This window comes from Cupressus sempervirens, chromosome 6 (assembly GCF_028749045.1).
Source record: "Cupressus sempervirens isolate cs-2001-9-10 chromosome 6, ASM2874904v1, whole genome shotgun sequence".
NCBI lineage: Eukaryota > Viridiplantae > Streptophyta > Pinopsida > Cupressales > Cupressaceae > Cupressus > Cupressus sempervirens.
Window position 1 is genome coordinate 197,453,845 of NC_143123.1, and position 18,843 is coordinate 197,472,687.

General features: G+C 33.4%; 1 protein-coding gene across 2 annotated transcripts; it reads right to left on the minus strand.

Annotated features, from left to right (window-relative positions):
• Positions 1-5,528: 5,528 nt before the first annotated feature.
• LOC149551915 (RNA-binding KH domain-containing protein) lies at positions 5,529-18,630 on the minus strand. Of its 2 annotated transcripts, XR_016352829.1 has the most exons (10): positions 18,460-18,630; positions 16,700-17,448; positions 15,969-16,415; positions 15,477-15,728; positions 14,970-15,314; positions 12,856-12,929; positions 12,652-12,763; positions 12,405-12,567; positions 7,386-7,538; positions 5,529-6,518 (listed from the first exon to the last, which is right to left on the minus strand). XR_016352829.1 is itself a non-coding variant. In XM_089787416.1 (9 exons), the coding sequence occupies exons 2-8, from the start codon at positions 17,420-17,422 to the stop codon at positions 12,424-12,426; spliced, it is 2,097 nt and encodes a 698-aa protein (XP_089643542.1). In that variant the 5' UTR covers positions 17,423-17,448; positions 18,460-18,630; the 3' UTR covers positions 11,728-12,207; positions 12,405-12,423. The 2 variants fall into 2 exon arrangements, 1 of the variants encoding a protein (XP_089643542.1); XM_089787416.1 differs by lacking the exons at positions 5,529-6,518; positions 7,386-7,538 and adding an exon at positions 11,728-12,207.
• Positions 18,631-18,843: the final 213 nt, after the last annotated feature.

Genomic DNA, 18,843 nt, shown 5'->3' on the forward strand with positions numbered 1-18,843 from the left:
CCATGTTAGTTGAATATCTTTATACTCGTTCAAAATCGAGAAGGATAGGATTCAAGATCTTCCAATCTTACTCTACTTTTGTGTGCCCTCATAGCACGACTTCGAATGAGTATCACTTTTACACAATGACATATTTCATGCAGCTTATTCTCTTAAAAAGCATGATGTCAATTAACCCCAAAGTTCCTTTAACTTATTTATAAAAAAAACCTAAGTGGCTTAGCTAAAAGACATGAATGTTCACAAAGCTCCGAAAGAAATGTAAGGCAAGAGAAAATATTATAATTTTTGTCATTTTTTTATAATTTTTTGGTTTTATAATGAATGCAAATCTTGTCAATTCAACTATAATGACTTCTTACTTTAACACAATGTCAAAAATAAATCAAAAATGAGATAGATGGTAACAAGAATAGTATGTGAATTGCAAAAAATAAGATCTTAAAAGGTCATAAACCATTGTTGCATTGCCTTAAAAATTAAATGCTCACGAAGATGAGTAAACTCACATTGAAGAGAGTGAAATCACCACAGAATATTGGTTTATGATCTCAACATGCAAAATACAACTATCAAATTCAACAACAACAATCTCCATAAACTAATAATCTTTTAATTGAGATAAAATAAGTTGTTTCAAAACCACAAATTAGCATCACATTATTCATGAAAACACACATACAAGCAAGAACAACCACACCATGTATTTAAGTATCAATTGTGATACTTTATTGCAAAAAAAATCACCCTTACATCTTACAATTGTAATTTTATATTACATATGAAAAAATTGAGAATGAAGAGATGGAAATGTATAAACAAAATTGATCTTCAATAGCAACCTTCAACTTCACTTCTCAAATGTCCCCATATCTATATGTATGTCCTTACCTCATCTTGCTCAACTAATTACTCCAAAGCACCTTACCTCATCAAAAAATCTGTATGAATTCTTCTAAACTAAGATCTAAAGTTGAAAAATACAAATTGATCTTCACCCACCATCTTGCACTTCACTTCTTAATAAAAATCTTCAAGTTTGTGTGCATGACCTTATCTCATGATGTTTAAATAATAAATATCTTGACAACTTACCTCATCCAACAATCTACATGAAATCCTTCTAAATTGAGTATTGTTGAAAAATCCAAAAACACATTGTTAAAATAAGGCCTCGAAGGTCGAAAATTCCAATATTCAAAATTTCCTTAGATAGTGAATACTGAAATCACTTTTCATATTCATCAAAGTTGGAAAAAAATTTAGTAATAATTTTTTTGTTTCTAAATTTTAGATTTGGATTCTAGGAATCTAGTCTTCTAGGAGTACACCTATGTGTATTGTATATAGTTATTTGATTATTTTCATGACCTCTTCATAGTGTTGAATGGATATGGACTTGTGATTCTTTTGTTATCTACTTGTAAACCTTAAAAGGCATCCACTTATATTTTCATGACCTCTTCATGGTATTATGATCCAAAAACACATTCCTAAAATAAGGCCTCGAAGGTCCAAAATTCTAATATTCAAAGTTTCCTTAGTGAATACTGAAATCACTTTTCATAGTTGTCAAAGTTGTTAAAAAATTTAGTAATAATTTTTTTGTTTCTAAATTTTGGATTTGGATTCTAGGAATCTAGTCTTCTAGGAGTGCGCCTATGTGTATTGTATACAATTATTTGATTATTTTCATGACCTCTTCATAGTGTTGAATGGATATGGACTTGTAATTCTTTTGTTATCTATTTGTAAACCTTAAAAGACATCCACTAATATTTTCATGACCTCTTCATAGTATTATGAGTCATAAATGAGGGTTTTCTTTCTAGATTTAAATGATCCTATGAAAAACATAAAAAAGTATATGATGATTAATTATATAAGAATTACCAAAGAGATTTAAATTACAAGTAAAAGAAAAATTAAAAGACTTTTCCCTTTTTTTGACTTTCATTTTTTTTTGCTTTCCTGCGAACCCAAAATTAAAAAATGATGTTAGATTCATTTCCTTTTCTTATTGGATAAAGAAAATTTTGGCGAGGGTGAAGTTAGGATTAAGATAAAAGTAATAATATAGATCCAAAAATTCCTCAAATAGTAAACTACTTGAAAATCTTAATTAAAGATTTTATTACGAGAATGAATTAAGTAATAAAATTTTTAATCATTTTTAAGACAACAATCTTTAGTTTTTAAGCCACAACTGATAAAACTAAGAATGCAATCCTCAAACTAATCTTTTTTTCTCTAAAAGGTTGCTTTCAAACTTTTGGAAGGGTGAAAGAGCCACAAGCAACTCCAATATTTATTGTGTTCGAAGGAAATAGGAGCAAAGAATCCAAGTAGGCAATGATTTTAGAGTTTTGGACCAAACTTGCAAAAGTCCAACCAACTATAAAAAATGGAAGGATGCCTTTCATATTACTTTGAAAATGGAAAGATGCCTTTCACATTACTCTAAAAATGGAAGGATACCTTGCACACTTTATATTTTAGGGCTTAATGATGATGAAAGAACACGGAGAAGTCAAAAGTTCTAGACCTACAAAAATCTATCAAATTTAAATGAAGCACGAAGCAAAACGAAGAGATGATAGGAAGTTTCAAAGTGTCAAAGTTCCGCAATATAGTGAAAATTAGGTGTTATCCTATGAAAAACGTAAGGGTTCTATTAATTAATTATATAAGATTTACCAAAAAGATTTGTATTTTAAGTAAAAGACATTAAAAGGCAATTACACTTCTAAAAGAGTGTTTCCTTTGAGAATGACGCAAGTAATGATGATCTCAAATGAGTCGAAGTATTTAACCAAAGTTTATACCTATTCATCATGGAAATTATTATGTAGTGTAAAACTCATTTTAATTACCAATGAAGTGAAAAATCCATTAACCTTTTAAGTGTTTAATATTCTATTAATCGCTTTTTTTTACCTATACTAATCTACTAATGCATCAATATTTACTACAAATTTAAGATGAATCCTATTCATTTCCCATAAATTCACAAAAAAGAGACTATCAAATTTATAACAATCCAAAGTTAATTAATCAAAATTACTAAAAGTTAAATCCTTGTCAATGTTGACTCTTCTATTTAACTTTGCAACCAACTTTCTCTTCAAAATTCAATACAAACCAATATACTTCAACCTTGAAACCAACTTTTTCTTCAAAATTCAATAAAAACCAATATACTTCAATACAAGATTCCTACAAAAATCTTTCAAATATTAGTCCAAATGTTTTTGTTTGCTTACACGAAAAGAAAAAAAATTGTTTTGTTTAGCTTTAAATCATATTTAAATATCAATACTCTATATTAACTAACAAAAGAAATATTAACAGAAGCAAAAAAAAAATCAGATGAGTTGATCACAAAAAGAGTAACACACACATACCCAACTAACACTAGAGATTTCTATTCAACCTAACAACCAACTTTCTCTTCTCAATCTATTATCAATTTGCTACAATTTCCAATCAGATAAGTCGATCACAAAAAGGGTAACATGTACATACCCAACTAACACTACGGATTTCTATTCAACCTGACCACCAACTTTCTCTTCTCAATCTATTATCAATTTGCTACAATTTCCCTATGTAGAGGCCCCGTGTTTAACTTATAAGAAATGAATCTTTCCTATTTCTTTCAACTCAAGTTAATATTTAAAATCACTCTTGATTCATACATGCCGAGGCACTCACAAATAATATATTAAAGAATAATATCGATACAAAAATATCTAACTAAATTTGTTACAAAGACTTGTTGTAACAAATTAAGGTGCTAAATCTAGTAAAAGAAAAAAATTAAGAGAACTTCGATATTCTTATAAATTAGAAATTCTCAATAATAGACATAAAATCACTACCCTTTAACCTCTTACCAATGGATTGTCATGCATTACTTTCAAAAAAATGTTTGATTAGAGAAAACATTGATAAGCTTCTAAATTCTAGATTTTGCCCCTTATTCCAAGTTAAAGTGTGTAAAAAATACATGCTCAAGGTGACAAAACTTGTCCCTAAACTATAGATTACATAGTTAAATCACATTATCACTTACCTTGCTATCAAATTTCACTTTATAGTTGGCCAGATTAGATTTCCTATACCTCATTTTAATTGTAAAAATTGTTGTCGCTCCAAATTATTAAGTATCACATGTATTTAAATAGTTGCTTCTAAAATATATCTATTTTAAACTTAAATTGACCAATTAATTTATTGAATTTATAATGTTGTATATGCATCCAACTATATTTTGGTATAACAAATAGTGTATGCATGTTGCAAGTATAAACAAATAAATAGAGGTCAACTTCAATTCACATAATGATGATTCTTTACTCATCAACCTGTACTCAATATCTATACTTCATTGATTCAATACATTGCGAGTTATTTAATAAGCCCATTCCTAATAATGCTACAAATAAATTGATCTAAATAAAAATAAATACAACTCAGTCAACTTGGATAGCAAAGTTCCAGCAAATACTCAGTGAAATGGTGATTTTACAATTAGGTAGTCTTATTCACACATTTTTTTCCTAAAACAACTAACACAAAATAAAGGATAAAACAGAACAAATCGAGAAAAAAAATAGGATTGAAACAATGTTGCAGATGGTCCTTTGACAAAGAAAAGATAGAAGGTAGACAAGATTGAAGAGTTGTTGCAGACGGTTCAATTGACAGTGCTCCAATAAACAAACCTTGTCAATTTTAGCTCACCATATGAACAGCTTATAAAAAAATTCAATCTTTACAATAAAACGGTTATCCAAAGACTTGATCATCCCATACCCTAGTATAAATATTTTCCCTCAAATTTCGTTGACTTTCATTGATACAAATGCAATAATATAAAAAATCCAATCTATACAATCAAACGGTTATCCAAAGACTTGATCATCCCATACCCTAGCATAAATATTTTCCCTCAAATTTCATTGAGGTTCATTGATACTAATGGACACAAATGCAATAATACAAAAACACAAAAGATCAATTTTGATAATCATATAAGTTAATTTGGCAACGTGTAAGACCTACAAACCAAATTCCTGGGCAAAGTAATTGTTATTAGCGAATGCATTCTTCAACAAAAAAAAATTACTTGAACCAACATTTTTTTTTTGCAACGAGAGCTTTGTCAAATTGTAGTGCACAAAGAAGAATTGTTGCAATTGATGTCAGAGAAAACGATATTGCAGAAGGCAGAAAGCAAAAACAATAAATGAAAAGAACATGACTAGGAGAAACATGGCCTGCAAAGTACAAAAGAGGAATACAGTCCCAGAAAAAGGAGACATGAAGAAGAGTGTTAACTGCTTAGAAGTCATAGGCCACAGACAGAATGTTTGAAGATTTTTCTCAGAGATCTCATGGCTTGCTACAGAGATTGTGCATAAAGGTTGGTTGCACATATACAATGGCCAAATATGTGTCTAGAACAGTATTAGCTTAGCACTTTATTTGTCATTTGGTTACACAACTTTGTTCTATGCATGACGAACATAAATTGGCATAGCTATTTGTATACTTCTTTGGGGCTAATAATTGTCAAGATACATAAATCAATATACATATTCCACCTGAAAAAATTACACAATTTTTACTACCTTGCTGTGGATGAAGCCCACCTCATTGTCATAGGAATCTTGTTATTTCATGTTGCTGGACACAAGATCACAAATTATCATATATTATCGAGAGTTAGCATTTTCCTCTCTTTTGGAAAACATATGTTGGACTAATTGATCCCAGGCATAAAATATAGACGAGTGGATTAACAATTCTTTTGATACCAGAATAACCCCCTATTAAGAGTCATTTGCACTACTCTAGAATCATTAGGCACTGCAACCAGCCTATGTTGACCCCTCCAACTCCCTTGTACCAGGCCACATGTCTGTACACAGAATATGGTCAAATATTTAATCTACATTTTACCTGCAAACATATGCCATGTCCTCCAGCTGACAAAACAAACAATGGCTCAATGTCATCATTGATCATGTTAGCCAGTGCATGAAATAAGGAACCGCTAGGCAAAAGGCCCACTATCTAATCCAAAAGAACAAATGGCAACTCTTCTGATTGCAGAATAACCCCTCAGAACTAATCTAGAAACACAAGGAACTAGCCCTAGCCTATGTTCACGACCTCAACTCCCTTGTACAAGGCCACACGTCTTACACAATATAGTGGAAAGTTTATTCTACATGTTTCCAGTGAACACACACTGTCATCAAGCTGACAAGCTAAACAATGACTCAAATGTCATCATCAATCATGTTAGTCAACTGCATGAAAAGGGGGACCACTAGGCAAGAGGCCCACTATCGTCACATGGCAAGAGCAAGCAAGCACTTGATCTCACTGTGTCTGTGTCCTGCCCACCTTGTTGCTTATTACATAGTAGTTTGAATTGAGGTCACAGTCAATTTTTAAGGTAGTCTGTATATTGTAGAGAGTTTTATCCCGCTCGTCATTTGATTTTGCTGGACAATGTAGACAGGAGAAAGTACAATTTACATCACAAAAGAGTGAATATAAAGGATACAGTATCAATCCAGAACAATAATTGTATAGAGCCCACTATCTCTAAAATATCAAAATCTAAACTTAACTTAATCAAAATTGGGTTAATGAATCACCACTTTGATATCATAACCCAGTCCCATTTTTAATTTCCATGCCACAGAAAAAGTTTCTTCATGCTACTAAAAGTTGTTAGTGCCATCTTTCAACAAATAATTAGGCTTGATTAAGCTTTTGCCTAGTAAAGTATTCCAGGAAGCTCCTGGATTTTACAAAGAGGCATCTCTTTCCAAAGCAGTTGTTATCAATCAATTGCATATAACAAATTATGAGACCCAAATATCCAAGACATCATCTAATTTCCTAGATAGGCATTTTCCTAAAAGCCAATGAAATTATCATGACTTCAACACCAAACAGTTTGTACTGTCATATATTGAAAATTTATGACTACGTGACCTATAGAAACAAAATGGTGACTATCTCATGGATTATGTATAGAGTAAAAATAACATATTCAGCTTTAATTCAATAGCAATGGGCTTCATAAGTTAAAATGTAAAATTAATTTAAGATGAAATAGCTACAAAAGCAAAACCAAGGATATGTCATGTCTAGGGCAGAGTTTCTTAGCAACAAATTAGAACAAAAGCAACACATGCATTGCAAAGAAAGATCAATGAAGCCCTTGAGAATGTTATTATACCTATCTATATCATAAGCACCACCCATATGTTTAAAACTCATCAGAAGTTCTGAACCAAATATCCTGTCCTAAAAACAATGCTGAAAAACAATAACTGTATATGCACTCAGAATAAACATACCTGAAAGTAAATACTCCACTACAGAATCCAAGTGAAGACTACAATTCCAGGCTTGGATAGAGCATCAAACTGCAATGCCAATGATTGTCCAACTTAAGGATTCAGCAGCAGACTAGATTTCAGACATAAAACCGCCCTTTTGGATCATCCATTCTGAAAAATGAATATACTGCATCATCCTTCCTGGAAAAGGTTAAAACCATTCCTAACAGAAACTGATAATAGAAGTATGTACACAACACAAGCCTCTGTCCTTGAGAATCAATATAGTTCAAGCTCACTTTGTATTCCAAAAATGAATATACTGCTTCATCCTTCCTGGCAAGTATTAAAAACATTCCTAATAGACATGCTCACAATACAAGCTTGTCTTTGAGAATTAATATACAAGACACAAGAAATAGCATTTATACAACATTTGTTTCATAAATAAAATACTGTTATTAACAAGGCAGGCGGGTCAGCTTTCATACTACATATCTTTTTTGATGTGGTCACAAGATTGATACTGCAGCTCTTCTTGAATCACATTTTCCAAAACTGTCAGGTAACTATTACAAAATAACAGTTAAGTACAGAAATCTTAAGGGAGCCATCAATTAGCCAGACACGCAGAATATACAAATTATCAGACCAAAATGCTGTTTGAAAACAGGGAGCTCTTTTTACATTAACAATTTAACAAACATTAAATTTTGCTTATGTAACAAGTACTAACCTTTGAAAAGGCCATTCAATAAAAGACAATTTAGAAAGAGACATTTTGGTTTATTATATAATATATTTTAATAAATTGAAAAATAGAATAATCATATATTGGAAAATATATTCTGATTATTCTCCAATGTATTAACAACAGTAACAGAAACTAGCACAGGTATATATTTGAAAAAAGATTCTGATATCATCCAATGTATTGACAAAAACTTGAAATAATAATCTTTTGATGGCAACTTACCAGGCAAACCTAGAATTAACACTATTGATGGTCTAGAATCAATACACATGGCATTGCTAGAAACATCATATCACAAAATTTTGATGAGGGTGCTGGCTGATTAAGACCAGCAAGGGTATTTTGAAAATTGAAAATTGAACATTGACGAATCTAGATACTTTGGTTTTAAAGCCATTTTTCAGATATTCTTTACCAATACTCTGATGAATTGAAATTAATGCAACACTGACAAGAATAGTGATGTCAGCTTATATTGAGCAAATGATTAAAGCACCAAAAGCAGTACAGCATTGTGAGCTGGTGTCAACAACCACCAAATGGGCCATATATAGTAATTAGAATACAACAAGAGTGTCGATGGTGACAAATAAAACTCAGAAGCTAGGACAAAGTTGATGCGTTGGGTGAAATGTGCACATGAGATATACAGATGTTGTCATCTCAGTTGAAGGAAATTAACAGGTTGCTTCATAAATTCTTGAGATTAAATGAATCCGTAATTCCCACTTAGTGTGGGGTCATACACAGGACCTTAATGAAGAAGATATAATAATAAATATCATATGTCAGCAACTGGCTACCTTGATGAAGAATATGTAACAATATACATATGTCGGCAACTAATATCTTTCAGTAACAAAAAGACCAGCTCAAACAATACTTAAAAGGAAATTGAAGCTAAAGCAACTTCACTCTTCATGAACCATTTAAGGGGTAAAATGTACCATAAACATCTGGCTCATAATAACTCTTATCCCATAAAAATCCAGTTTTACAAACTATTTTTAAATTTCAGTTTTAGTAAACATGCTGTAAGCTAAGTCACAGGATTCGGCGAATCCCAAGCATGAGATTCGGATTTTGCCGAATATTAATTTTTCCCAAAATATTCGATGAAAATCGTCAGTGTTCGCGGACAAAAATTGGGATTTTTTTTTAATTGTTATAAACATTTAAAAACTACTATTCTAGGCATTTGGCAACATATTTTAGGGTTTTGGAACCATTTTTTTCAGCCCTAAAACGCACAGAATTCTGAAAACAAAGGATTCAACAAAGGTTTTAACAATGGTTTGTACAGTCATGTAGGGATGGAGTGTGCACATGCGAAATTTCCAGCTCTTGTAGACGATTGTGCATAGGCTCCTGCAGACGACAACAATTTTCCTTTTGCCTGCAATTTTCCGGCTCCCCCGTCTGCAAATTCCTCGAATGTCTTCTTAAATTTATTTCATGTAATTATATAGTTAAGTTTATTTCATGTAATAATATAAAGTAAGTCTTTGTTAAATTTATTTTAATGTAAAAGTCTTGGTTAAATTTATTTAATAATGTTATGTAATAAAGTATTTATTAGGTTGATTTCATTGTAATGTATAAAGGGATTGTTTGTTTTATTAAATTTATTAAGTACAAATGAAATAATATTCACTAATCTTAGGTTTATTTCGTTACAATGTAATAATGCATATATTATATTTATTCATTTCAAATTAATTTTTGTTTTATTAAATTTGTTAAGTATAAATGAAATATTTTAAAAATATATTATTTTTGAAGTAATACAGTTGATTCTTTAAATTTTAAAATGTTTGAGTAAATAGGTCCTTAGAAATGTATTTAATCAATCTATTAAATTAATGTGAAATGAAATTTTTATTTTATACTTAATATATACTATGTTTTATACTCTATAAATGTGTCATCATGTTTATAAAGTTTTTAAATCTATTAGGCAATTTTAATTATTTTGATAATATATGGGATATATTAAATATATTTAAGAAATAATTAAAATTATACAAGACGAATTTAATTCGAATTTTTTTCCGAATTTTTTCTCTTTTCGAACTTCATTTGAATTTTATAGTCGTCGAACTCGAATTCGAATTCGAACCTTGTGACTTAGGCTGTAAGTATGCCTCCCCAGCTGGTTGAAGAGATGGGCTTATATTGATGAATTTAAATGGGGATAAAATTTTCAATTATCCTAACAATGTGTTTTTCGAAACTTATTAAAGGATATGAACTGGCTTTTCTTTTTTAATACTATATTAGAATTTCAATATTTTTACAGGTACGCAGCTGCGTAGTGCACTTTCCCAGGAAAGTTCATGGCTATTTTTGAACCCTGCTGCTGTTGAAATTTCAAGGTTCACATTCACAAAAGTGAGCCAGCCATTACCTTACAAAAAACACATTATTTGGATGCATTATCAAATAAATCTTGAAATTCAGTTCCTGAGAAGGACTCATTTTTTTAAAAAAACATACCATAACCACAAATCTATCACAGATGAACTTGAACACGCATAACTCAGTCTCCTTAGGCAATTACAGTTACAAGCGAATTTGTTAAGTCAATCCTAGAAAGCTATGACAGTTACGCAAAAGGAGCATTGACATAACACAATGAATCTGAATTTTTCAGTTGATTTTTCCACACTGGCAAAAAGAGAATTGACATTGCAAACTCAACTCAATAGAATATGGACTATTCCTTGCACAATATTGCAGTGGATCAGAAGTAACTAAAAACAGCCTTGTGCTTGTGACACTCGTTAATTAACATTTACCGCAATTGCCAAGCTCTGCATTCACATCTACTGCATCAAAACTTCTGACCTTCAAAGTACATCATGCTTCAGATTTGTTTAAATGATTTTCAAATAATAATAAATGAAATTACCAAAGACATCAACCCATTCACACGATTTGTCTTGTCAAATGATTTTCCATGTTATTTATTAATTGGTTATGGTAGGGTTCTCCATTCATATGTCAGAGAGCAGTTATTATAAATCTCGTTACCAAGATTCTCAAACATGTAATATTGTTTCTTCGGGGTGTTGTCATTAATAATAGATATAGAGAAACATAAACACATTTACCAAAATATTTTTTGAAGGAGTATCTAGTGAGGCTTCCATTATAACAATGCAGAAAAAGCAAAATATTCATCAAAGATTTACAACAAGTTGTTGGATGATGGAAATTGGTACCCATTCTGATAGCATACAGATATCCAGTTTGAAAATAGCTACGTAAGAAGTGGATAGTGCTTAAGTATTAAAATGCAGAGCTCAATTTTCAATTTTAAGGTATACAGTAAATGATACAAATACCTAATAATGTTTTTCATCACTAAGTTTTCATTTGCATGTCATAGAACAATATAACATTGTATATAGTTTAAATTTGTAGGTATGCAGTAAATGATACAACCACCTATCAATGTTTTCATCACTACGTTTTACTTTTCATTTGTGTGTCACAGAGCAATATAACATTGTATATATCAATGTTTTCATCACTAAGTTTTACTTTTCATTTGCGTGTCATAGAGCAATATAACATTGTATATGGTCCTACCAAATGCCACTATTTCCATAGAAAGTGAATGTAAAATTTTCTAAAGTCTTACACCAAATGTCATTGTTTTCAAAGCAAGTGAAAGTCCTAAATGAAGTTGAATTTAAGAAACCTAATGTATATCCCACTATGTTAACACAGGTTTGTTTGACCATCAACATGTGTAATGTAATCAATGAAAATAGAACTTTGCTGAAAAGCAAGGTTTAATTTCCATAACAAGTACAAAAATGAAATTTCATGATAGAAGGCTCAATGTAGCTATGTTTCATCATCCTCTCAATCAGTTGAGTCCCATAAACATCCATGGGCTTTCTCAGAAGTAAAAACCAGCCCAGAATAGAAAGTGGGGCAGAATAAGCTTCCACTGATAAACTGCTAAATCTGCATTGTTTGTATGTTGTCGCTATTTATTAACCTCAAGGTTTTGGAAATGTTGGTCAAATCTTCAAAGGTTATTGCTCTCATACTCCCAAGCTTCTTTGTCTTCGGCTGTTAAAGGAGATTGAAGGGATGAAGAGCACAAACGAAAGGCAAAGCATCAGATAGTTTTCCATCATTATTCACAAGAAGACATAGAAAGACCTTCATACATGTAAACATAAGATGCAGGTAAAGTATCGATATGCCTGTGTGTGCATGTAAAGTCAGTTGTTTGGATTAAAATCAAGACCATAATAAATACTTACCTCTGACAAATGTACATATTCATGGTGAGGATTGTCCACTCATAATAAATGCTTGAAGAAGACTTTGGGCAGCATGAGTTTGCTCTGGCGTCCCAGATATTACAACCAAACCTTCAGTAGCTCCAGGTCTTGGATCATGCATTATAACTTTTGCCCCAGAAATCTAGAAGTGGCAACAAATATATAATTACTAAACAGAGAACCATGAAAATAATCATACATCAAATAAACCTTAAGTAAAACCAACCTTACGAATCTGAGCTAGGTTGCTACCATTTTCCCCATATATAGATCCAATGACACGTTCAGGAACAACCACCTCAACAGTTGTACTTGTTACAACTGCCGATTGACTTCCACTGAAAGAAAATTAATGACAGTAAGTAACAGCTACTATCAAAATGCAATTTCAGAACTAAATTTCAATGATCATCAATAACAAGGTACAAACCTCCCCAAACTTCCTCTTTGAGAATATCCTCTTCCATAGTCAGGAATATTCCTTCCACTGCCACTGTTCATACCCTGGCAACACCACGATGATGGTAATTCAAAATCCAATTGGAAAAAATTTAACTGTTATACACACAAAAAATAAACTCGTTGAACTTCAAAACTGGCCATTCTATTCTTAAAGGTGACTAAACATCATAATAGAAACTGCACAAATACTTTCAGAAATTATTAACAGATTTAGTAAACAACAAAATTGTTAGTCCATTTGCAGAAGCAGTAAGTAAACCCTAAAGATCTCATACAGTACAAAAATGATTCATGTGATGTAGATCTCCTAGAATCTAAAAAAATAAGTAAAAGCTGAGGTATTGTACATTGTAAAAATAAATCAGCAATCTATATTTAACAAATAAAACTGTAAACCAGCTGAGGTTGTCAAATGATTCTTGCTCGTCTTCCAATATACACAATGACAATCATCAAACAACCCAAAAATCTCCAGTCTTCAAAAGACTAGAAGAGAAATACAAGGTACATCTCAAAATGGAATATTTAGGAATAGACAACCAATTTACCATTTAAATAAAAATTCTGAAACAAAGTATGTACGAGGATTATGAGACCTGTCATGACTTGCCAAACTCTAGCTCATACACAAAAACTTTGGAAGCATTCTACAGATGACGTTCCACATAGACAAACTTACATAGATTCAACTGAAAAAAGCTACCAAAGCAAATAATATGATGCACAAGAATATATACATATATATCTGTTGTTTGCTTGTTTCAAGAACTTTTGGAATTGTCAACTTTGAAACAAAAAACATTTCAGGAACTCCATCCATTCCTTGTCCCAAACTTATAACCACCCTTTGCAAAGCATATAAATCTCTACAAGGCTAGAACAAGCATAAAACTGAATCTGCTTCCACAAAGACAAAAAGAGGATATTCCTGTTTAATCCAAAAAAAATCTCCAGCTACTCTTCTCAAATCTGCCTACTTATATAGCTCTTCCGAAAATCTTTACAACATAGACACATCCCCAACAAAAAAAACATTTGTCCCCCCACAAAAAAATGTGTCCCCTGTCCCCTGTAAGAAGATGTTTCCAAGACTTCGGGACTTCGGGGAGATGTCCCCCACAACCTCCAACAGAGAAGACCCCACAACAACAACAAAATTCCAATCACTTTTCTAATCAAATCTGCCTACTTATATAGCTCTTTTAAAAATCTTTACAACATAGACACATCCCCCCCAAAAAAAAAACACATCCCCCACAAAAAAAAAAAAAAAATTGTCCCCAGATCAGAAATGTTTCCAAAACTTTAGGAAGATGTCCCCCAAAATAACAACCAGATCTACCACCTCTACCAGAGATGCCCCCAGGTTGCTTGCTGTATGGCACATGCCAAAACATACTAACTGCAATCTTTAATTTCAGAAAGATAGTTTGCCTTTCATCAGGCACTAGCATAGGAGTTATATGGCATATTTTGTCTTGGAGATTTTAGGACGCTTCCCAAATTATAGGGCTTTGGTCCCCCCATCTTGACAACCTTGTGTCCCCCCATAAAGAAGCTCTAAGGAACTATATTTCAGAAAGTCTCTCAATGTTCAAGTGTCCAAATAATCTTAATTAAACCCCACTTTTGTGGTTACTCCAATTTTCATTTTCTAAATCATATTCTTTTGTGAAAAAGGTCTCTTTCTCACAAACTTTAACGTTTTTAAACCCTTCCTTTTGATATGCTCAACAGTTGATGTTCATCCAAAACTATGGTAAATTCAGATTCTTTACACATACATTCTATATCTTATAAGGAAAAGGTTAAATTAATTTTCCACAACAAACAGTAGGAAAGGCAGGATGAAAGGCTGCTACCTAATAAAATCATAATAAAATAACACTTGTTCAAAGTCAGGCATACCGAGTGACCATGCATGACACATGTAAACAAAGGCATGTGGAAATCATCACGTAAAATAACTTGTTGAAAATTCACCATAGGAGGTGACCTTATATAAAAACATGCAAACAAACGCAAACATGTTTAGACAAGCAATATGCAAATGAATTCAGACAATCACTATCATAATTTTACCTGCATTGCCCACTGTCCGGGAGAAGGTGGCTGATCAATATTGTGAGGCATTCCTCCTGGTCGATGAATGCTGGGAGGGAAACCTGGACGATCAACAGTTGGGTGGAGTCTACCTGTCTGATCCATGTCCTGCATAGATCCCCCTAGCCGGGAGTACATTCTAGGAGGAGATGCAGGTTCAGGTCTTCCCCTATATGGAGCTATTGGACCAGGAACTGTAGCCATGGGCTCAGGGTACATTCCAACACCTCCAATTGGTCCAGTGTTATCCGGGAATAAATTGTTTTGCAAGCGCGATGTGATTTGGACAAGTGCTTCTTGCACTGCCCCTGGATCACCCGTTACCTGCATCAATATTATAAATCAATTTATATAAATAACAGGTGATGATTCCATGCAATAATAAGAGTGTAACAAATATATCTGTTATACTGTACACTTTGGACTTAACAAATATACAAGATCTCTGACATTTAAAGGGAACATCTAAAAGCAACATAAAAATACCTGAACAACTTCATCATTTTGTGAAGCACACTTTGGAAGCTGATCTTTTCCAAAAATTCGGATATTTGCTCCACTTGCTCTTCTCATGTCAGATATTATGCTGCCACCTTTTCCAAGCAAACACCCAATCTGGTTGGAGGGCACAAGAAGCCTGGCAGTTGAATTCTTGTCTTTCTCTTGTGTGGAACTAATAATCCGATTATAAACACGAAGTACAGCATTCTGAACAGGAGAAAGACCTCCTTCTGCAAACTGTTCCATTTTACAATGCACCTCAACAACATTACTCGGAGACCATCATACCTAATAGTGCTTAAAAGCATATAAAGCATATGCTAGAAATTTATAAAAAGCAATGCATAAAACACATCTGAAAACCAAAACTTATGATGGCAGCATAAAATGGCAACTTTTAGTAGGTTTACAACAAATCAGCTAGAAAATAATGTCTAAACTTTACATGTGAATTCCCTTTCCAAACAAATGTCTTACCGCAGATCCCATAATTATGACAACTCGTTCATCTTCATCAGGTACAGACTCTGCAATTTTGATATCAGAACCTGTATCCCGTTGAAGTCCCTTTATAATACTACCTCCCTTTCCAATGATGCCTCCAACCTTTTCATTTGAACACAACAATCGAAATGTAATTTCCTCCTGCACAGGTCCTCTCTGATTATAATTAGGACCAGTTTCATGAAACTTGGAAATTGGACCCTTCATTTGATAGTCAACAGTGGCACCTGACCCAACACCACCAAATGGAAGCCCTTGAACCAGTGAGGAACTCTTTCTAGAAGGAAATATATCCCCATGGGCAAAAGTACCTCCAGATCTAGAAGTGGGCATGTGATCTCTATCACGAGGAGGATTCTCACGAAGGCGATCAGAAACAGATAAAAGAGCCTTTTTGACAGATGCTACATCTCCCGTAATCTGAAACCAACCACAAAGAAATGCATCTAAGCAACAAAAGCTACAAAGTTACAAGGCAGGATTACCAGCTTGAGAGATATGCTAAACATAAATACATTAGTAGTTATATAGTACAACACTTTAAATTTATGCACCTGTTTATACAAAAAAATTTAAAGATGAAAACCAGTAATTAACAAAATATATACATGACCGAGCACAACATCCAGCAAACCATATGTTAGGCGGCAATGAAAATTAACCCAATCAAACAAGATTTAAAGAAGATAGACGATTTCTTAAACCTGGACCACTTCGTCAGTGGGTAGGGCACAAGCTGGCAGCTGTTCTCTTGAAAGAATTCGGATTTGAGCACCACTTTCTGTACGAATTTGTTGAATAATCTTTCCGCCTTTTCCAAGTACACAACCAACTTGATTTGTGGGAACCAACAATCTAGCAACTACTGGAGCTGTTTTTTTGTCAGCATCCTCATCAGTCTTTACTTCAGATTCTCCCTCTAGTATTCTCTGAAGAACTCTAAGAAGAGCATCTTGTGCTGGAGCTAATGCTTTCTCCTTCTTAGCCTCTTTATCAGCTTCAGGTGCCTTTTCATCTGCCTCTGTTTTGTCTTGATCCTTTTCATCAATATCCTCATTAGCATCTTCCTTTGTCTGTGCATTGCTATCAACTCCCACATTTTGTTCCTTACCCTCTTTTTTCTCCTTTTCAGGTGCCACAATAACAACTACTCTCTCATCGCATCCAGGAACACCCTCTTCAATTCTAATCTTAGCACCTGTTTCCTGCCGTATTTGCTTCACAATGCTACCTCCTTTTCCAATGACACCTCCAGTCTTATTCCCATTGCAAAGGATGCGGAAAATTGTTTCATCAGGACCAATCTTCAATGGTGGTGGAGGGCCCCAGGTAGATGCTGAAGGACGCCGCTTTTCCCTGCCATTAGCTTCAGAGGGATCCCACTCATAGGTACGCTTTGCAGGTGGCATAAGATATGAACTATCCATGAGTATGAAAATGTTAACTTATCACCCTGGAAAACAAGGCACATTGTAAGGGACACGTTGGACCAAATTTGTATCAGATATCAATAACTTTCAAAGCATTTATCCAAGACGAATTTAACTAGAATACTCGAACATGGAACTTAGCCATACATGTTTTTCATAATCAACTCAGAGACCGGTCAAACAATAACATAAGCAGTACCCCCAATTATTAGGTCCGGACACACCAAACTAGTTAACTATACACATACTACCTTGACGTATACAAGATTAAAAAATCAAAGCTTTCACAGCGAAACCATCTCGAAGTACAAATGTAAACTTACGCATGCCAAAAAATAGTCGCCTAAAATGGTAATGAGCGCAGTGTTAATTAAACCAAAACCCTAAGGACAAATTCGTAGGAAACTGGAACGCTTAAACCAGCCCCCGTGTACAAAAGAAAACTGCATAGAGCCTTCTATTGCAAAGGGCTTAAGCAAAAAGTTCATAAGAAAGAGATCACTCTACCATAATTCACTACACGTCAAAATTAAGACATCGCAGTAGCATAAAAAAAACCTAGAATAACAGCCAAGATCATTTCCTGCTTAAACCCTCCCCCGCCAATGCAGCCTCAACATTCAAGTTGCTGAGAGACGTTGCATGGCAACTTAATATTATTATCCCCCGGCTCCCAATGGAAAGCCGATACAAACTTGGCCGAAAAAAATTAATTTTTTAAAAACAAAATTAGAAATTTTATGTTTCACAAACACCTGCGAACCGTACGACTCCGTACAGAATAGCGGTAGAGAATGAAGCAAGTATCCAACCCTCCAAAAGGGCTCCACGCATTTGAGAAACTAGGGTTTAATACGGGTACTCAAAAGCCAGGGTTTAATATACGTATTTCAGAATATAGGGTTTAAGAGCAAGCATTTTGCTTAAGATTTCCGTACAAGCAATTGACTAGCGAGGGTTTCAGCACTAAGATAACTGCAACGGAAGGTATCAAGTAAACGAAAAAAAAATCAGAGGCTAGAAACTTTAAGCACCTGTTGCCTGAACTCTTGGAAATTGGGACTGCAGTCCAGAAATGTTTCTACCACCGGAGATTCGAACCTTGGCCACACAGCAGACTAAAACACCTCTACAAGAGAGCAACAAAAGAGATGATTGAGAGCGTGCAACTTCACTTTCTCATAAATTTCCTTCCCACCAAAAACAAAATTAAAAAGAAAACTCTGGAATTACTAACCCTAGATGTAAACCTAGGGACACAGTTCGGCTCCTAGCAACCGTCAGATATTCTCAATCGACGGTGCAGAATCAGAGGAAAAATTGTGAATTAAAGGGCAATTATAAAGGTCGCCCTAGATTGTTTGATAACGTGTCTCGCTCGGATTGGACAAAATGTTTGAACACGTGAGAAGTCTATA

Excerpts from the sequence above, each read along its gene's own strand:
- LOC149551915 (XM_089787416.1), bottom strand. The coding sequence starts at position 17,422 with ATGGATAGTTCATATCTTATGCCACCTGCAAAGCGTACCTATGAGTGG. Across the intron at positions 16,416-16,699 it reads CCACTGACGAAGTGGTCCAG|ATTACGGGAGATGTAGCATC; the intron begins GTTTAAGAAATC and ends GGTTGGTTTCAG. Across the intron at positions 12,568-12,651 it reads ACCTAGCTCAGATTCGTAAG|ATTTCTGGGGCAAAAGTTAT; the intron begins GTTGGTTTTACT and ends TGCCACTTCTAG.